This window comes from Lepisma saccharinum, chromosome 2 (genome assembly GCF_977018435.1).
Source record: "Lepisma saccharinum chromosome 2, izLepSacc3.1, whole genome shotgun sequence".
Classification (NCBI taxonomy): Eukaryota; Metazoa; Arthropoda; class Insecta; order Zygentoma; family Lepismatidae; genus Lepisma; species Lepisma saccharinum.
This window is the reverse complement of record NC_139230.1, coordinates 143,739,883-143,761,614: the sequence shown is the minus strand read 5'-3', so window position 1 is coordinate 143,761,614 and position 21,732 is coordinate 143,739,883. Positions and strand designations below refer to the sequence as shown.

The 21,732-nt window shown below is 36.2% G+C and overlaps 1 protein-coding gene across 1 annotated transcript in view; it reads left to right on the top strand.

Annotated features, from left to right (window-relative positions):
• The window catches only part of LOC145983682 (uncharacterized), a 179,012-nt gene extending 162,220 nt beyond the window's left edge, over positions 1-16,792 (top strand). The window contains exons 6-7 of the mRNA XM_083116739.1: positions 4,365-4,489; positions 13,677-16,792. Of these exons, the coding sequence (XP_082972865.1) occupies positions 4,365-4,414 (50 nt within the window). The 3' untranslated portion in view covers positions 4,415-4,489; positions 13,677-16,792. The remainder of the gene's footprint in view (positions 1-4,364; positions 4,490-13,676) is intronic.
• The last annotated feature ends 4,940 nt before the right edge of the window (positions 16,793-21,732 follow it).

The window sequence follows — 21,732 nt, the reverse complement described above, 5'->3', positions numbered from 1 at the left end:
ACAAACAATTCAATTCGAAAGTTCTATTCTCTAAAACTATGAAATCGTCTCTTAGTCCTGCCTATCCGGCTAACTTTGGGAGGGTAATCAAGGCAGCCCACTAATGAATATTCCACCTCCCTTCTTGTACTCCAATCGGGCTGTCGCTTTTTCATGCTCACCTAGAAAAGGTATCATATTGCACATAAAGACTGCCCTTTGTAAAGATTTTCCCACTCATTTTTCTCCAATTCGACTCTACTTGACTGAAACTTAACTGAATTTAGTGCACATACAGACCAGGTTATTTCATTCTTGGATGACCACTCCAAGAGAAGGGAGGAATATCGTTGATTTTCTCAACAACAACCTGTCTCACACATTTTATCACAGCCGGTAAAATATATCCTTGCATCCTACGTATGCCGCTTTGTTCGCGCTCTCGTAAAATATTGCGATAAGTCACAGTGCCCAAAGAGTTTTCTGAATGGAACAATCAGGTAAGGAAACAATGCAAGGAAGCATGGTACATTAATTACTTCCTATGACCGCCTGTTTTAAGATGGCGTTCTTGTCAGAACTAATTGCATGGTTGTTCCAAGTGATCTGGACTAATTTCTCTTCGAAATGTGCAGATTACTTACTGCACTTAGTTGAAAGGAACTTCAGTGGCGATATAGACATTATAACCAAATAGATAATAGGTTATTGTATACATCTAATATGCATAAATTACCCTCATGGTTATTTTGTTGCCGTAGGAGGCTTGTTTACAAGTAGATGTCTTGACGTAATTCGTGATTTGAAATATCTTTTATTTACAGAAAGTTCTACTTTTCTTAGAAAGGCGTTCTAAGAATTATCTTGGAATTTTTTGAAATAATTGTGTTATTGTTATTTTTCCTTTTCTCTGTGCCGGCCCCCGTGGCGGAGTGGTTTGCACATCACGCTACGACGCCAGGGGGTCCCGGGTTCGAATCCTGGCCTGGGTGTCCATCGGTGTCCTTCTTCTGCTCTGGGACTCACCCAATCTCCTATAGCTAAGCGGGTACTTGAGGCGACTCTGGGATGTCCTTCCTCCACACTCTCTACGTGCCTTCATGACAAAATACAATAGACAGCTGACAACTTCACTTCTAATTCGCAAAACACAAGCCAGCTTGGTAGCCTTTAAATGGTCGCCTTTTGATCTTGCCACAAAGTCCCCGGGTTGAAGTCCAGGCGAGGGTATGGGTGTTACTTTCAAATGCCCCTTCATCAATTTCACCTAATCATCACTGCAACGTAAAATAACAAAACACAAACGAGATACGAAACTGAAATCCACCTAATTCTAAGGCGATGACCTTTGCCATTCCTCCACTTACTTCTGCAACGTACACATATTTTATCTTATGTAGTATATACTCTAATGTATTGCCCATTAAAATGTAAACTGATTATTGTCATAATTTGTGTGTACACAGGGGGATTACAAAGTCACTATACATTTCTGCATAAACAAGTTTTATTACACAATATGCGTATAATATTTATTACACAATTTCATAGATTTTTCATATATGGTATTTGTTGGCTCTATTACATTTAGTTTGAAACAAATATATACTGAAACAAATATCGCAGTAGGACCCAAAATCGATATAAGTGAACGTGATCAAGGTCAAGGCTCAGCTGCCAGCGATCCACCACGGCCCGAACACACTCTCCAATATAGCAGGTGTAATCTTGTGCCATCTTCATCTCGTGCACCTAAGACTCGATACACCCCCAGAAAAAAAGGTCCAAGAGGTGTCAGGTCGGGTGATCGGGGGAGGAGGGGGGAGGGGGATCAAAGCTGTAGCGAGGCATCGCCCGCACCTGTTCATACTTCATTCCACACAGATGCTCACAAACAACGGCTGTTCTTTTTTCTATTGTTAACATTGTTTCACATCACCTGCAAAAGAAATGTGTTGTCAAGTTATTATTAAAATGTATATTGACTTTATAATCACCCTTTATATTAAATTTGTATTTCGATGATTCTATATCCGGAAAAATAATACTTTTCGTCCTTAAGATGGGGCAGAATATTTGCTAGAAATGGGGAAAACGAAAGATAAAACTATTATTATTAAAACATATTTTACTTTTAAACAAGTATTTAAAGTAGTGATGTATGAGATTTACGTTCAGTATGAATACCATTAACAAGCAATTTTACTATCACCTAGCCTACATATCAGGATTCGAACACGCAATGCGCCACGTTCACGCTGCAACACTGGCTTAAAAAATAGTTACTTTAACCTTCATTCGACATAGCGATGAGTATCAAGGAAACAATTTCTAAAGCATATAAAAAAGGAGAAATGGCTAATCATAGGGAGGAAGTGTCGATGAGTTGAGGATTTCCGGGACATCAAAATACTACGTTGGTCAGCTGATACCTTTATTTTTTATGTAAAAAATGGAAACCAGTTTAGAACGATGGTATTTTACTAGTAGTCCTGGCAGTTTTTTTGTGTGTTACCAATACTTTTTCAAACTATATTGTTTTTTGGTATTTCTCGAAAACTTTACGCAATTATCATGAATGCATGTTCATATACTTTTTTCATATATCATAATTGTTGGCACTATTACATTAGTAAAAACTCTTCCAGGTTCGATATTGGCCTCCGATCCAGAAAGGCTCGAATAACAATTCGAATCGACGCGTCGACTGTCACTCCATTCATTTAGCGGGCTGGTACTCCCCGATGCCGTAGTTGTAAGGTCGTCGCCTTGTAATCAATGGGTCCCGGGTTCGATACCCAGTGAAGGCACATAGTGGTTCGGATCCCATTTTAAACTGCTGGTACAGTCCCGATGAGCCTTACTGTGCTAAATCGATCAATCATTTAGCAGGCCGTTCGATTGAAAAATTCTCGCTTAACGAAGTTTTGTTTCTTAAGTTTTGTAATCAGTCATAATTCTTCACTTTCAAAGATTATATTTGTGTATAACTTAATGCATATTTTATTATGTGAATTGAACCTGCTTTATTTTCAGATATCATTGTTAGGACTGTTTAACTGTTTGTTACTGATCCTCAAATTGGGATAATAAAATCGGTGATCTTCTGACGCTTGTCCTCTCTGATTATTGAAACAAATATGTATGTATGAGTCGGTGATCATGCCTTTTATGTGCTAACATAATTTAAAATTATGCTTCATACTTGATAAGGAAAATATATTTTCAACTTTCACCAATTCGGCTCGTGACCGCTGTTGTAGTGTACCAAGGTGTACGTACATTGAAACACCATACCATATTCATTCATTCCTTTGCCCCTTAGCCTCTAACTCTTTTGGTGTGCATTCATGTATGACCTTTTTTTAATAATCTGTCATCACGTTGACATTTTCTTTTAAAGTCTGTTCTTTAGCAAGTTGAGAACATAATCTGAGCCTTCTCTTCTCTTAACGTCAATCAAGCTTCACGTTATTTGATAAATACAGGGAACTTAACGGTCGTGCCATGAAAGCAGATAAAGGAGGTTAGAAGTTATTCTCGACTGTAGCTAGAATCCTTTTAGTAAGTCACCTTTAGGTTTAGGGCAAGACAACCTCTGAGAAATTCGTCACATCTCTGAGAATTAAATCAAAATTGAAAGTCGCTAACCTCTTGTTTCCAGTAAAGGAGCAAGTCGGAAGTTAACGATAATGAAAACTTGGAAGCTAGTATCCATGATTTATATCGGCATCGTGCATTTATATGCACTGAGCCGCAGAGCTCCAGCCGATGTCGACCTCCGTGGCAGAGTGGTTAGCGCTGCTCCGCTAGGGTTCCCGGCTGCGAATCCTGGGTAAGACATGAATGTTTAGTTTTGTTTCTCCTGAATGGATTGAGTAAAATTGATAAGAGAAAGAGCATGGTAGGAGATACTGCCACTTAGGGGGTTTTCATTAAGAAAAAAAAGGTCGATAGAACATGTGATGGGTGATTTCAGGTGAGATTTTTTCTAGCAATGTCCCTGTATGAAATGGCTCTGTGGCTCACACTGCCTTTAATAAATGGATACCTGTGGGCAACCCTAGGGTGATAAAGCAGCCGGAGCGTGGTGCTCATCACATCATCTCCACTTATAGTTGAGATTGTAAATGTAAGAGATCCTACCTCCAAGTCACTCCCCCACGTTCTTGACGGCACGTTTTCAATATGCAGGGAGTAGGGTACAATATGAGATCAGTTTCTACAACTGAAACATTCATATAGCATTACATTCTGAATGTATAGACTATTGCTGAATTTTATGTAAAATAGGAAATTGCATTCTACAGCTTAATATACATGCGTAATTTTTGCTAAAAATATCTGCTCACATCTGAATTATGGTATGGTGTCTTCTTTTGCAGGTACTGCAAAAATCATCACTTCGGAAGGATTCGAAGAACCAACAGACTAAATCCTATCCCTGCTCAAGTCATCTCCAGAAGAGAAACTGTGCATGGAATTTCTCAATACGGAAGATGTTTTACAGGTATGAGAAAATAATGAAAGCATCGTTTAGTTAGAACTGGTGAGCAAAATGTTTGGTATTTGCATTGATGAATCATACTTTTAACCAATTAAACATTATGTGGTATTGGTTGCATTTGATAATGTGGGAAGGTAATATGTATATATACACAGCGTGTCCGGAAAGTAACTGTGCAGTGCAGTGAGGAAATAAAAATAAGAGAAGAACGTGTAAAAAAGTGATAAATTGGGAAAGACATTGCACTGGGAGAGTGAGAGAGACTAGTACGATGATGTGAGTCCCAGATGACGTTACTGAGGATTGGTTCCAACAAGACGGGGCTACTCCACACACGGCTGGGGCATCACTCCGTTTTTTGGAAGATGTTTTTGGTGATCGCATAATCTTCCGTGGACTCTGGCCTGCTAGGTCTCCAGACCTCACTCCCCCGGATTTTTTTCTGTGGAGCTCACTCAAGGGACGGGTATACGAAAACAATCCTCACACACTGGCGGAGCTGCAGAGAGCCATTACCCAGCACATTGGACAGATAACTCCAGCAACCCTCCATAAAGTGTTTAACAATATGCAGGTCGTGTGCAGACATGTTTTCAAGTCGGAGGAGGACATTTCCAGCATCTCCTGCACTGCCGTAAGTACAACTTCAAATTCACTTCAACATTTCCACTGCACAGTTACTTTCCGGACACGCTGTATATCTGCCTTTGTTGATTGTATACCATTTGTAATGTTTGTTATGTTAGTAATCATGGGATTGTTATTGACAACCTTAGAGATTTTTGAATGTCTTTACTTTCTCAATCACCTTAGAAAGGCAATTTCCACTCAGAATAGCATGGTCCTATTTTATCATATTCTGGAATAGCCACAGTGTAACTGTAGTGTATCTTATTTAATTAATGTGGAACAGTCTACCTTTTCACAGCAATCTGCCATGCCATTATGTTGCTAACCATGTTGTGGTCTGTCTGTCGTGAAAACTTTCGCAACAGATGACCAGCACACAGTAGCCACAGTGAACCGAATAACCCCAACACCCCCCACATTTCAACACACTTATTCCATTCAGATGGATAAATTTCTGCAGTAAGTGTGTGGTAATATTGGGTTGATGCACAAGTTCGTAGAGTTTTTTTTCACCGTGGCAAAAGTATTTTTATTTGATACTAATTTGAGATGAACAATAGACATAAATTAATCAGTAATATATTTTCCTTCATTGTCTATGACTGCCTACCAACGCTGCTGGGGCAGTTTTCTGAAGAAATCATCTCATTCGGGGTTAAAAGCGTTGTCAAGCCAAATTTGAAGAGCATTTTCGTCACCAAAGGAGCTTCCTTGAAGATGATGGATTGAGAGCTGAAAGGTAGCAATCCGAGGGCGCACGATCGGGGGAGTAAGGAGGATGTGGAATACAGTGGCGTATACTTGGTTAAAAACCTGGGCTATCGCACCATATCATAGTGTTCTAATGGACAAAAATTTGCTGGTGGAGATGTTTTTTTAGCTCATTTGGGGTGAGGGGTTGAAGTGATGTGACATTGTGATTAACAATATATACCTCATACATAAAATATGGAAATGTACACTATGTCAGTAAGGAGAGAATTTCATTCTTATTTGCATAAATAAATGGCCCATATTGTGAAATTTATGTAGTCTTATATACGAGAATAAATATTAAACTTCTACCTACCTATTTTCAGAATTTGAAGTTCGAGGCCTCCTTATTGGCCCAGAGGTAACGTCGTTGCCTTGAAACTAAGGGGTCCCGGGTTCGATACATGGTGGTTCGGATGCCACTTTAACTGTAGGTCCGATCCCATTAGCTTATCTGTGCATAAAGTGGACATAAAAGAAACATCCACAACGATTTGGAGCTTATTGTCATACGTAAGTCGAATAGACAGCTTATGTCCCTCATTTCAGTTCACTACACAACACAGCACGTATCATACCTTCACAAAAATACAATTCACTCGCTACTGTATTCACACGCTGCCTCTAAATAAATTCCACTCGACGCGATCTATATTAGAACTGGTCCTTGTCATTTCGGCAATTTTTAGATGCACTCATAAACCATTTCCGATCAGCCAACAATTTTCACCTCCCCACTGTAACTCCAATTGTTTGAAGGTCAACGACTTCTTTTTCAACTCGACTGGAAGCGTTGAATGATGTTCTTGCTGTTGCCATATGCAACACTTTCCCCTTGCCTGCGATAATTTTTCCCTGTTGCAGGCAAATGTTCGAATGGGGCAAGTACTTAAAATCATACGAGTTTCGTTGCATCATTTTTCATTTGTCGGTTAATTTCACAATAAAAATTAAATTAGAAGCTGAAGGGCCAGAAAAAGCCCACTTTATGTTAAACCAATACAATATATTGTAGGCATTAACCTATCTTGATTTAGTGTTGAATGCTCATGCTCAGCAATAATAAAGTGAAATGTTCGAGGAACAAAAAAGTAGTTGAATACTCAATTTGATGAACCTAGAACATTATTTCGAAAAATAACGAATCCGGGACCACTTGATTAGCCATGGTACAATCGTAACACAATATCCCAATCTGTAAATTAACCTTTATCAGGCAAATGTACTACCAAACCACCTCGGTGACCGAGGGCGGTAGGTAATCAACTCAGCGATCTCGCCGCCGAAGGTTTAGGGTTCGATTCCCGTCTGGCCATTTAATCACCATTCATCCTTCATCATTCAGCCAAAAGTAACATAAAAGCTACGCAAAAGTACAAAAAAATACAGAAAAAAATACCTTTTTCTAAGTACGAATCCTTGACCTCTGTGGACCCTTTCCTGTTCTCTGACAGTTTATTATTTTTTTATGTGGTGAAATTGATAACCTATGTGGAGACCACTGAGGTCCTCCTATAATTGTAACTCACTGAAAATGGAAATCCCTCTCTCCTTGCTTATGGCCTTCACTTTTGCCCTTTGTAGCTGCGTTCATATCTTGCAGTTAGCAAGGACATTTAATTCATCTCTTTACACTACTCCCGTCCTGACTTTACTACTATATTATTAATTTCACTGTGGTTAAGCCAAAATGTACCTAGAAGTGCAAGTGTAATTTAGATATGAACATATGTAAAATACAAAATGATTTTAGATAACGAGCAACTTTTGACGAGAACAATAGACCAGGCGTAGCAAACTCATTTTCAGAAATTCGCCAAATTCTCTCTCCTTCATTCATGTTCCCTTTATGCGCGAACGCATAAACTGAAATGTTTGCATTAAATCTTCTGTTATTTTGGTGCCAACACACACTAATTATGAAGATGTAGCTGTTCAACTTTTAACGACACTTCTCTTTCCAGCAAGTTTCTAAGCATGTTTTCTTTGACAAAAATGCTGTTTGTATATACATTTTTTTTGTATTCTCGCTTTTCTTTTCCATTGTACTTTCACTACCCTGGTTTCCAAACAGGATTAGCACAAAGGGGAGCCAATATGGGCCGCGGGGCACCAAAAATCAGGCTGGCCCACCCTGTCAGAATGTAATAATTTCGCGATTGTGAGAGTGTATAGATATCGATGACGTACGCTTTTTTTTGAAAATGTGGCCCATCCAAAACTTTGACAGTGGCCCACCAACACCACCAAATTGCTTCCACAACATGTAAGGTTCTAAAGTATTGTAGCATTTGTTGTGCAACGTTTTCCACGACATTAATAGTCGAAGATAAGGTCATTGATTATTTACCTCACGGTTTGGATAAAAAAAAATGGATCGGACAGACCCAGGGAGCCAAGGAAACGCCAGTACTTCGGACACCCCCAACTGCAATGAACCTGACCGACTATCGATTAGCCTGCACAGCACCTCTGTAACATGGCGGACCTGGACTTCTGCTATCAAGGCAGACGAAAGTTCGAACGTGATTGTTGGACGTGGCTTTTTCTCTAATCGCAAGAGACTTCATGGTTCACGGAATTTTGTTCTTTGCGGCCGATAGCAGTGACTCAGTTGAAAACACTGCAAGGTATTTTAACCAATTCGGTTCAAAGCCCTCTATTTTCTTTTATTTTCGTTCTTTTTTTCCTGAGGGCCTTCTTTTCCACAGCTTTTCACGACTAAAAAGAAAATGTCTCGAGCAGCTCTTTCAAGAACAGTTAAACAAACAAACGAGAAGACTTTCTTTGTCGTAATAAGCCACGAAGAATCAAGTGTTCTTTCACATTACGTAAATAATTCAAATTTTAACAGAAAGTTAAATTGCATGAGCTATTATCTACAAACACTAATAATAGGATTCAAGGTAAGACTGAACTGCTTCCCCCACGATGAGGGCATCAAAATTTCATAGCATTTATGGAGGACATAAAAGTTCTAACTTTTCCGTGTGTTGAACTGTGCCTAAAGATTATACCTTCCCAGTGCTATTTTTGTCATTCGCGTCTGATTTCCACGCGGGAGACCTGGATTTGATTCTTGGGATGATTTAAGGTGGTAATTTTTCCAGCAATAATTCTGTATGGAACAGCTCTGGGGTTCACCCAGCATCTGATAAATGGGCACCTGGCGGTAACGCTGGGGGCTAAAGGCGACCGGAGCGTGGTGCTAATCACCCAGTGCAAAAATTATAACATTTTGGAATGTGTCCTAGTTACAAACAAGAATAAGAAGCATTGAATTCATGTACTATACGCATAGGAGAAGCAATTAGATGACGTTTTGTCCTGTTCCGTATCTGATACTGAACGACAAAAGTTACTGTAGAGCATGTTGCAGATACCTATGACCGATAATAACGATTAGATATAATCTGGTATTCACTTTGTGCATAGCTTGAATGATAGATATATTCACAGCCTTATTCAGATGACTCTTGTGGGTTATGAATACTCAGAAATTTGACGACAGTGTCCGTGACTGTACATAAATATTGGTATAGGACTTCGAACAAAATTATTGAATTAAGTAAGCAAGTTTAAAACTACCAAAATATCGAATAAAATTATCAGTAATTCCACCCATGTTTCATTATCGGCTCAAAATCATCATATATAGGGTCATCATTTGTATTTATATTAGAATATGGAAAATGCGCGTGTGAATTTAACTTTGGTTGTTTTCCGTAGCTTTTTTAATTGACTTGACACATGTATACTCCAATAGAGCGTATTCTTAATCATCCTTGCTTATAAAACGATAACACCGGCCTCCGTGATCATCATAACATGCTAAGAAGCCAGAGGTCCAATGTTCGAACCCTTGATAAAGAATGAATGTGTCATTATATTTGTCAGCTCATCTATTTCATCATTCATTCACATCGCCACGATGAACCCAAGAGGTAAAAAAGAGACACGAATTAAGTAGAAAAAAACAAGGTATTAATGAAGACTTTTAGCCATGGGTGCTTCTTCTTTTCTAAATATGATTTATGTCCCTCCACAATCATTGGTGATATGATACTTGCCACATAACAATTCAGTTATTCATAGAATTATTAAATAATAATGCATGACATCGCATATTTATGCTCTACCGGTTTTCTTAACCCTTCAAGGTGAAATATTCTTGAAGGTACATCGGTGTCAGTCACTGTCACCTTCTCAAATAAGATATCAAGTGTCACGAACAGAAAACACAGCATGGAAATTGGCCATTTTCACACGACTCAGCTGCGTGGAATAATTTGTTTCTTTACCTCCTTTTCCATTCATAAAATTTGATGTAGACTGCTTTTGTCTATAATGAGCCTGTGCTAGAATTCTCCCTAGGTAAGGAATTTGTTTTCTCTATTATTTCATTAGTCCATTCAAAGAGTAGAAAGAACAACGTTATGTATGAAATAATACGATGTATAAAAATGAGTTTTAAATCTTTTCAGTTACTTCTTTCAAATTAATTAACACTTTATGTTAGAATTTTGTAGTAAACTCGGCTCCTCAGATCGGTTCGACATTCATACTATATATTCAAACATGTTTTTCTCTTCTTTTACAGAATATTTGAGATTTAAACATAGTAGTGAGGTTCGAAAATTAGTTTCGGGGTTTTCGTTGGAAATAATTGAAGATACTGAGTATTTCGACTTCCACATTGGAGAATAAACTTTGTAATGAAAACTCTTGTTAACTATAATATCTTGGGTTTTTACCGCGAATGTTGTGTGCGATAAGCAAGGGTTTTGTTGTATGGTTTTATATGTATGTTATTTTACGGAGCTTTTCTGCCACTTCAGGCTAATCGCTAGAATATAGATGACTGATGATTAGATTAAATTGATGAAGGGTTACTCGCAAATAACGTTCTTGCTCAGGATCGAGCCCGAAGCTTTTGGTGAGTCAACACTCATAATATTGAATATGCATAAATAATATTTTAAATGTTTGTACTATCGTGGCAGGTAAGAGCGTTTGTGAAGGTAGCTGTTACCCTGCAATGATTAACATGTTTCCAATAAAGTGATATATGATTTAATTAACATTTTTAAAGTCCATATATGACCTCCCACCAAGTATTATGGGCTGGTCATTCCCACTTCCTCTTCTCGCTGTAGGCACATGGCGTTCTGTTAGAAATGCGTGGCAGCTTCCCTCAATTTTCGACGTTGCCTATTCTCATGTAATATCATGCGTGAATTGTGCGTTGGTGGCATTTGTCTGGAGTCCGAGGCTCGGTGATTCCTCTCAGCCGACTGGCAGCTCTGCGTTTCCACCGGGTGACATTCACGGTCCGTTGCAGCCGGCAACTGAGGATAAAGCAGATTAGTTCTTTGGTCTCGAGTTTATGGGGTACAGTTCTGGTTCCTTCTATATTATATCTGCAAAATTGCACGCACGCACAAGAGGAAAAGTCTATAGTGTGTCAGGTTCCCAGGGAGAATTCATGTCTATTTATTTTGTTATTGAAATAAAATGCAAATGGATACTTCTATGTAAATCCGTTCTCCTACTGAGCTATTTGTTGAATAAGTATTCTAAACGGTACTTTTCTCCACAAAATATATCTTTAATAATAATATTACATTTATTTATTAAGCGGGTGAGGTTCAGCCTATAGGCTGCTCTGCCACCTAACCCTTGTTTTTGTTGTTTTTCTTAACACTCTATTGTCACTGTAAGAGTTATGCAAAGATGAATTGCGCGAAAATGCGCCAAAGAAACAAACAAGTAGGATTAAATCTTCCATTCCAATAATAACTAAAGAGGATCCATACAAAGGTTTGATTTGAAGTTTTCTAGTAGTGCCCGCTTTCTTCCCATTTTTTTTTATTATAGCTGTGGGTGTTTTTCTTTCATACCAACGACAAACTGTTCCTTAAAGAACTGAAAAATGGTCTTTAACTCTTGATGAACTTTTCATGTGATTTGAATATTAATAACGAGAACGAGACAATCTTGTTATGTGGGTAAGTTTGATTCCATCAAACTGCATGATGAAAATCAATAGTTTGTCCATAGTGCGTCACGCTGTTCACCTTACTACCTTCAAACTAGTCTACGGAGTTGGAAGTACTTTATGCGTCACAAAGAAGAGCCTTGCACGACATAAGGATAACCTTTGAATTAACACTTTTCTTTTACTAATTTATTTATTTTCGCATTCCTACCAAGTTCGTCATAAGCGATTATGGGAAAAGCAAAAACATCACATACCCGGAGTTCTAATCCACGACATTTGGTTACATTAACCGCTCTAGACCAAGGACAGTGAAGACAAGGTTTTTCTGAATTAGGGTGAATCTGTTGTTCGCAAGTAACAGAATTTCAGGTTCCACTTGAAATTGTGCAATATCTAAGAATACCACGTCGCTCTGCAGAACTCGTTGTCTATTGGATTCTGTTCTTGAATATACAATTACATAATTTGTTGCTTGTTCAAGTTACATAAATACATGCCAAAATTTTAACCTATCATAATTTAGTTTTCTCTAAAAAAAATCATCCAAGAGTTTTCATTCGTAATATTTGCATTGAAATCCTACTATAATCTCGGGCTTCAGCTGTTTTTTGACTGGTTACTATGAACCGCCGGGCTTCTTTTTTCTCGTATTATGCTGTCATTAATAATCCTAAGTTCAAATAAGATGGTAAGTTGACTAGCGTGACACACTATGGACAAACTATTGTTTGTTGATTTCAGAGCAGTGTCATAATTTAATCGACTGTCAATATTAATGTCACTTTTGTATGCTCTGAAGTACTGCAATCGTGTTTGTATGCTTTCGTCAGTAATTTCCAACTTCTTGTGAAGAGTGTTCTCCAACCCTGTTGCTTTCGGAAATGTAAAAGTCGGCCGATGGGCCGTTGCGAGTCCTCTAAATGTTGTTATTATAAAAGCGTTTGTTCTTGGGTGTGTGTTTTACGATTGCCAAATTACAGCAGGCTCTTCTGAATTCTCCCTCTTGTATTTCTAAGCAGATGCAGTTCCATGGGGCTGCCTCCAATTTTCCCACTTCCGAACATTTTAATGGCAAAGAATACCTCGTGGCATATGAAAGGTGTGAAATGACCGGCGTCGACAGACTTGATATTCGTAGACTATCCTTCGAGGTTAAGTAACATATTCTTTCAAAGCACTAAAATGCTAAAATTGAAACATGGTTAAAAGTGATCCCAATAAGATAAAAATCGTAAACGTTTGAGGTTTAATGAAGGTTATATCTTGTGTGTGTGCACATTTTCATATGTGTAGATAAAAATATATGCATGTGTGATTGTAGCTGACATAATAACAGGAATGTATAATCATGTAACGTCTACATTTCTATCTATTGTAAAGCTTTAATGGTAGCAGTTTTGAGAAAGCTTCAAATGTTTCCCATCCTCGCCTCGTACCTTTTAACATCCAACTTTATTTTTTCCCTGCATATTTCAACATGTGATATAAAATAACACGAATAAATAAAAAAAATACTCTGTATCAACAGCAATATCTAATATTTAACGTAAAAATTACAGGGCAAGGCGGCATGAATTATATCACACAATGCCATGAAATTTACAATTTTAAGTTTCTTTTAAAATATGCTTTATCAAATTGGTAGGGTTTCTAAGTATATATCATACAAACAACTCAGAAAAAGGTATTTTACAGATCATTATAAAAGTTCCTATGTAACAGATTATTCCCCGTTACTAGTATCCAGCACACATGCTTCATAACAAATTGAATATATAAATTTATATGTCTTTATCTTTCTTGCAGATGCGCACTGAGAATTGTCAGGATGCAGATCCTTTTCGAAGAAAACATTTCAGTATTTGATGTTGTTCTTGGCACTGGAAGAATTCACAGATATGTTTTAAATCGTGGATTTCCTGGTGCCAAAGATAACGTCTAGATTAGACATCATGAAACTTATTGAAGTACTCTGGATTGGATTTTTTTCTGGTAAAAATAATTTATAGTGTTGACATATCCCAGCATTCTCACAGGGTTGGAGTAAATATTAGAAACGGTTGTTCCGCTCTGTAAGGAACTTGGGAGTAATGTCAGTTATTTCTGCAAGAGAAAATTAATATTCTGTATGAAGAAATGTCAAGTATTGCTAAAGTAATTAATTATATCAATGTTCTACTGTCAAAAACGACAACATTTATCCTCTTTTAATTGTCACTTTAGTTAAAAGCATTCTTGTACTTACTTATACAATCAACTTATTTCATTGTAATTTGTCATCTACGGTTAAATTAGATATCTTAATTCAAGCAAATGTCAGTTTCTATTTTTTAAACTTGATTGTGAGTGTATATTTCATTATGTTTATCTTAATTCAAGTAAATGTCAAGTTTCTATTTCTTGAACTTGATTGTGAGTGTATACCTGTATTTCATTGTGTTAAATTTGACTAATTAAAAACGTGAACGTCATGTAAAAATTCCTCTAACAGAACGCTTTCTACATTCATATTGGTAAAATGAAATTAAGGGTATTTTTATAATATATGAATTATCGTAAATGATACTATGTGCTTACGTTTCCAACATACAAGTATCGTCATGTTAGCAATTGGTAAGTAAGACGGTTTTATAAAGAATAACTATTACTTTTGGCCAAAAAGTTAACATTACCTGAGAAAAGTTTAAATTCCTTGATTTCATTTAATTAAACCTAGAAGTTTGTGTTTAAATCACTGAATTTCGGTGAGCATTTTGTGAATGCCTCGTAATTTCTACATCCTCTTGTTAATTCTTGTTTTATTAGTGATTTAAGAAAATGCTGTATGTAAATGTTTTATGTCTCTTATAAATAAATTTTCATGTTAAATTTTCAAACCTCTTTAATCATCAGCAAGTACCATTACAATTATAATCTATGGATTTGCTACGCATGCTATAATTTATGAATTGTATGAAGTTTGGCCTTCTGTCAAAATCACATTAAAATTTAAGCAGATACGAATCTTTTATGTTTTCTATTAACATTTTTGCCTTGTCTTAATGTTACACAATCTTTTCACATTATTCTTTATCATCTCAGCTATCTTCTCATCCTTGCATGTTACACATGACACGTCATCAATATTTGAACATGCTTCAAAGCAAGTAGTGTTATGTTTGTTTAATGTGTCCACAGCTATTTAAAATTTTCTATTTCTCACATAGAACACTAAGTTAGGCTTCTCATGCTATATATGATCAACTGAAAAACATAATAGCACACTGTGCTACTTCTCATTATAATGCTATCAAAATTGGTGTATAACTAGTAGGTGAATGAATACACGCTCTTTCTAGATTCAGTGAAGATTTATAAACACGGTGTACAAAGAAAATAGAAATAAATTAATGTTTTTATATGTATTAAAATATCTTACGCCACAGGTATAAATAGTTATAAATTGATTGTGTTTTGGTATCAATATAGTTTCTATAAGATTTCATGTAGAGCTTAGTTAAAATTTAAAAAAACACTAACTTGTATAAGAATACGTTGGTTGCCATGAAGCTTAGAGATTTGCACTATCTTGAGCTTGAACGAAATTTGGGATTGTACTCTGTTTAAGATAGTAAAATGTATATATACTCTGCCCCGGGTATCTCTGGAGCAAGCGAACGAAAACAAGTCTCTGCGCAAGTAGTGAAGCGAGGCAGAAATGGGGGGAGGGGGATCGAGTGGGCAGAGCGAAGCAGTACATGCTGTTTGAAGGCTGGTAACTGCAGTCGATCCAACCCCCCCTTCAAGCAATACCGTCCCCCCTCACGTATTCATTGGTGGAGCCGCCATATCGACAAAACAAGCAGACAATGCCTTTGATTCCATTCGTATTCAATATCATATTTCAGCATTGGGAAGTACGAGTAACATCAAACCTGCTATTGAAATAGCATTAGAAGTATTTTGTATTAACTCTTTTGTTCATGCTCACAAATGATTTACGATTATGTTCATTACGTATTTAATTGAGCATTGAAAGAAAATATTAGCAATGTTTGAGTTCATCATGCTATGAAACATTTTGCTCTCTGAACTAATATGAACATTAACATAGATTCGCAGCAGCTTTATTTAAAAAAATGAAGAAAAAACTAAGCAAGTTACAATTACTCACTTTGAATAGATAATAAAACTACAGTTATAGTTAGTTGAAAAGTAACTGGAAACTGCTGTTATAGTTAGGTAGAGGAGTGCAATTTTTTCTCTCACATAATTTAATAAGACATATTGTGGACTCATACAGACACACAGGTGGGAAATTCAAAACATTTTCCTCATATCAGTCAAAATTTGTACTTTTCTGAAATAATAATAAAAGAAGTGTATAGATCATTAATTTCTGGTATATCAATAAACCGACTAAAACAATTGGGATAATTTTAATTTCATCAAGCTAATATCTGAGAGTACTTTTTGTTCACAAAATCTTATGGTCACAGCTTTAACATTTTCTTTATTAGATATTGACAAAATTCGCTTCATTTAAGAAGGTTGTTTTTAATTATCTTGCGCAAAATCATTGTCGATACTAACAATTATTATGATATTCTATTTGGGTAGATGCCATGTGTGGAAACGACTTCATAGTTAAGGTTACACAGATAGACGGAAAGACAAAACCATTGTAAAGGGAACTTTTACCCATCTTTGCTGGGTGCATTAAAAATAATTCTCTCTGCTACAAGTAATTTAACTTTCTGAGAGATAATCATATTAGAGGTTTAAATGTAAAGAGCATAAATACACCTACATTTTCTCATAATTGACATCATATGGTTTCATATAATGTAATAAATTATAATATAATGAATTGCAGTGGTTTTAATTCTCTGTTTTGAAAATTATTCTTATGCTGTTCTTTCTGCAAGAATGTATAATGTAAACCATACTTAACAGTAAAATAAATATGTATCAAATTTCAATTGTTTTTATTTAGCTTTTTTATTATTAAGGAAGTAATGATTATTAATGTTCCATGACTTTTTCAATGGTAGTTATATTGCTGAGAGTACTTCTTAGCACCAAATGACTAGATGCTATTTTGTATTGCCCTTCCCGATGGCATAATGCTAATGTAGTCGCCTTGTAATCAGGGGGTCCTAGGTTCTACATCTGGTGGAGACACCTAGTTTTACGGATTCTCCTTTGAACTGTTAGTCCAGTCACAATTAGCGTCAAATGAATCAAATGGAAAGAAAAATCGTAAAACCATTTTGTATGAAACTTCTTACGAGATTGTAAATAAGTTTTAAAGTTTTGTTGTTTGAGAATAATTATTGTTTCAAATATTGCATTGGTAGGTAACTTACAGTATAAAATTTTTAGCAATTCAACTACTTAGTATGAATTGTTCTTTTAAGTCCACTTTATGCACAGAAATGCTAAACGGGACTGTACTACTGTGCCATGTGCCTCCACCGGATTTCAACTACTTAGATAATACTAGCTTGATAGTTATATATAAAAATAGATAAAATTGATAAAGTTATACCTGTGAATTGCACCATGACAGGATGCACTTAGTGGTTGGAGGAAGGGAAGGAAAATATAATAATTTCCCAACTACCCCAGTGAATTCGTCAATCTTGGGTTTTTCTGCTCTCTAGAACACACACATGGTCTGCCAAATTCACAGGTTTTAAATATGTAAGTATTTTCCAATCTGTTAAATGTATATATTTAATTTATATTATTAGTGCTGGTAACAACATAAGCCAAACTACAGCACTGTGGTCATATGGTAAATCTTAATGTGAGGTACCAATTACATAATGTTAGAGTCACTTATTAAAGGCAATGTTGTTTGTTTTTTTGTAAGAAATTATTGGTACACAATTGAGTGTTACACTCAATAAAATACACATGTAAAACATATATAAACATTGAACGTGCATAATATGAACCCGCTAGAAAGTGAAAAACACACTCTCAGTGATTGTTTAATTTACTTACATTATGAACCAGTTTGTAAAGAATATCATTTAATGGTCCATTCATCATAAATTTTTCATTATGTCCATAATTGTCAAGGACTCCGGACCCCCCCAGAAAGACATAGCAAGTACTAAAATTAAATAATGAAAATATACTTCTTTATCTTTTCTTATATAATCGATGTTATTCTCCCTGGTTTGAATCCTGACCTGTGCATTGGTGTTCTTTGTGAGTGTCCCTTCATCAACTTCATCATATCATCACTCATTCCCATCTTCGCAATTAGCCAAAAGTGGCAGAAAAGCGAAATAAAATAAACAAAGTAACAAAATCAATCAATTGATGGTTACATATTTCCGTCAAACTTATTGGAACCCAAAGATTATATTCGTATAATATGACCTTCAAGAACAATGTCAAAGAATATTTATTCAGACTACTAATGGTCATAAAATATTAATCAAGAATTTTATTTTTCGTCAACTGGATCTAGCAGTGTTATTTGGTTATTCAATTAATATTCAATTCTTTATTTATTTGACATAAATTTCTTTGCCAGGGCAAAGAAACGTAACTACACGTAAGCTAGATAATGAATGTGTTCTGTTATATTTCTATATTTATACCGTCTTTTTACCTATTCATGTAATAATAACATAAAAATATTAATTAATTTACATATTTTAATTAATATTACTTTATCATAATTATAATATTATTATTTTAATTTAAACATTCATACTATTATTATTATTATTATTATTATTATTATTATTATTATTATTATTTTTGAGACACTTCATTCGGACCCCCCCCCCCGAAGTAGATTTCTAGATACGTGCCTCATAGTTGTATAAAGGCACCTTAAGAGATATCAGATTTGATAATTGCGTACAGTCATAATTTCCAAAAATAATATTGCTTATTTATTTATTTGATAAATAATAGATGACAGACGGTCTCTGTGGCAGAGTGGTTAGCACAACGCACTACGATGCCAGGTGTCCCGGGGTTCGAATTCCGGTCTGGGCATGGGTGTTTTTTGTAAGTGTCCCTTTATCAATTTCATCATGTCATCACTCATTTTCATCTTTGCGATTAGCCAAAAAGTCACAGAAAAGCGAAGTAAAATAAACGAAATCAGTCAATCAATAATAAATGACAGGCTTCTCAATTTAAAGATGATAATTTAATAAATGAAAATTTTGCGAACTTGCACTTTGTAAATTATACTTAAGCTGCTTTATTTTATGAAACTAGGGGGAAAATTTTATTATAGATCAGAAAAATGTATGTTTTTAATTTCTTTACCGTATCCCCCCACTATGGAACTTGTGAAGTCCAGTGGATTAATGTGCAATATCATGGAAAGAGGAAGTACACTATATTAAGTTACATAGTTACAGCCTCGATCCCAGCGGGACTTCCTAGCCGGAAAAAGTGATAAAAGCACCCCATACTCTCTTGGATACCAATCTTAATGTCCGTGTGTGAATTTCATATTCCCTAGTAAAGAGGAATATGCTAATTCATCAGTCACCGTGTATGCTAGCTACATCCTGTGTGGTCTGTTCAGTACAAAATTAAATGTTTTCGAAAAAGAAAATATCCATCTTTGTCCAATAGAAGAAAATGAAACTATTTTTTAATGTAAATACTTAAGTGTCACATATTGTGTTCTGTGATTTTGTTCACTGTCTTGTATGTGTTAACGAAACTTTATCCCTTGTGTTCCTTAGGTATCAACAACGCTCTTGAAAAACGTACTTTGTTAACAATTCTACACCAAATTCTTGTGGACATTTTCCACACATTTTGTCATATAATGACACTGATGCAAGAAAAAGCGGAATATTTTTGAAGTTAAAACATGGGCAGATTAAAGATGTGAGGGACAATTGCTCTCCCTTCAAGAGATGCCTTCCTGAGGCACCTAATACTAACAATAAATATTTAATGAATATATTGCATGAGCGGGTGGTGGCTTAAAAATGTGATCCACTCCTCCAAGGTCAATCCATCAGGTCAAGAACTTAATAAATTCGACAAATCTATACAGTACAGACAAATGTTGAAGAACAGACACATGTTCACAGGTTGAAGAACAAGCACGTTACAGCACAGATCACCTTACAATCAGTATGAACTCATAACTAATAAGGCAACCTCAGGTGGACGGTATGTCCTCGCATGGGGTTCGTAAAGGTCTGAGTAAATGTTACGAGTTTTTCCAGAAAATTAGAGAAAATTGGGCGGTAAGTTATTAAATAAGCAGATTTAAAATTTGAATGTGTTCCACGACTCGCTAGCGGTAACAAGTTTTCTTAGCCCATGACTCACAAGCTTGACTTTCGGCTTTTCTTTGTTTCGTATGCAAAGTATTTTCAAAAAAACATACGCGTCACCAGGAGCGGATTTAGATGGAGGTTGGGTGGCTGCAGCCCCAGGCTGAAAAGAAATGCCACTGAACAAATATTGCTTTGGAAAAGGCCACAAAGTTAAAAAAAATCATTTTTTTTAAATGTGGTAAAAATATTTTTATAAATATAATAGGTCATCTGATTTATCTTATTACATATTTACTTATCCTAAAAGTTACACCTGAAATTGTATTTCATGTGAGGGACTCACGATGATGTTAATCCTGAGCCTAAACACACACGCGCGCGCAGAAATTTTTATCGTTTTTATTAATATTATAATTTTTTTATTATATAAACCTTCTGAATATAAAATCAATATTTCCAGATCGTCAAAGACAAAGTATTAGCACTGTGAGCCTACAGTTCAAGGAAAAGCCACTTCCAAATTTCTAGGCTTACGTTCTCCACGACTATGTAAGAAAGCTCTTTCCGAAACGTATACTTGTGTGTAAATAATTTTTCGATCTACTCTTATGGTTATTATTGTAAAAATAAGAGAATTAAAATAAATTGTATTTTATTAATTGTAATAAAATATCCTTGATGAACAGCTTTAAATAAGTATTTGATGCTTGATTTGATTTCATTGATTTAGTTTATTTTACTTCGCGTTTTGTGCCTCTTGGCTAATTTGCGAAGATGGGGATGAGTGATGAAATGATGAAATTGATGAATGGACATTCACAAACAACCAAGCCCGACCGGGATTCGAACCCGGGACCCTTGGCCTCGCAGCGCGATGTGCTGACCACTCGGCAACAGGGTCGGCCAAGTATTTGATGCAAGTGCCCCCATAAATTTCCTGGGGCTTAGAGAAAATTTCATTCTGATATAAAATCCCTCCAAATTATTTATTAATAAAACTTTGCATGTAGATCACAATCGCTTTCATCTTTTTAGCTAATACGCATATACTAAGTCGACTTCCGTGGCGGAGTGGTTAACACAGAACTCCACGACGCCATAGTTTACGTGGGTCCCGGGTTCGATACCCGCTGGAGACACGTGGTGGTTCGGATCCCACTTTAAACTGTAGACTGTAGACTTAAAACACGAATTCAATCAAGCAATCTAAACCATGGGTTACGGGTTTGAATCCCGACCTAGACATGAGTAGTCTTTGTGAGTGTGCCTTCATCAATTTCAATCATTCTCGTCGTTGTGATTAGCTAAAAATGATAAAATGACGTAAAACAACGTAATTCAATTATTAACACACATACTCTGTCCCGGGAATCTCTGGAGCGAGCGAACTTGTCTCTGCGCAAGTAGTGTCTCGAGAGGGCTCGACCAATGAACACGTGAGAGGGAATGGGATTGAGTGAAGGGAAAAGTGACTGCAAGTATCAGTCTTTGCAGCAGCGCGTACTGCTTTGCTCTGCCCACTCGCTCTCCCCTGTTATGGGCGGACCTTGCTCCAGAGTACAGAAAACAATATATACCCCTAGATGTGTGTATCCAAATTT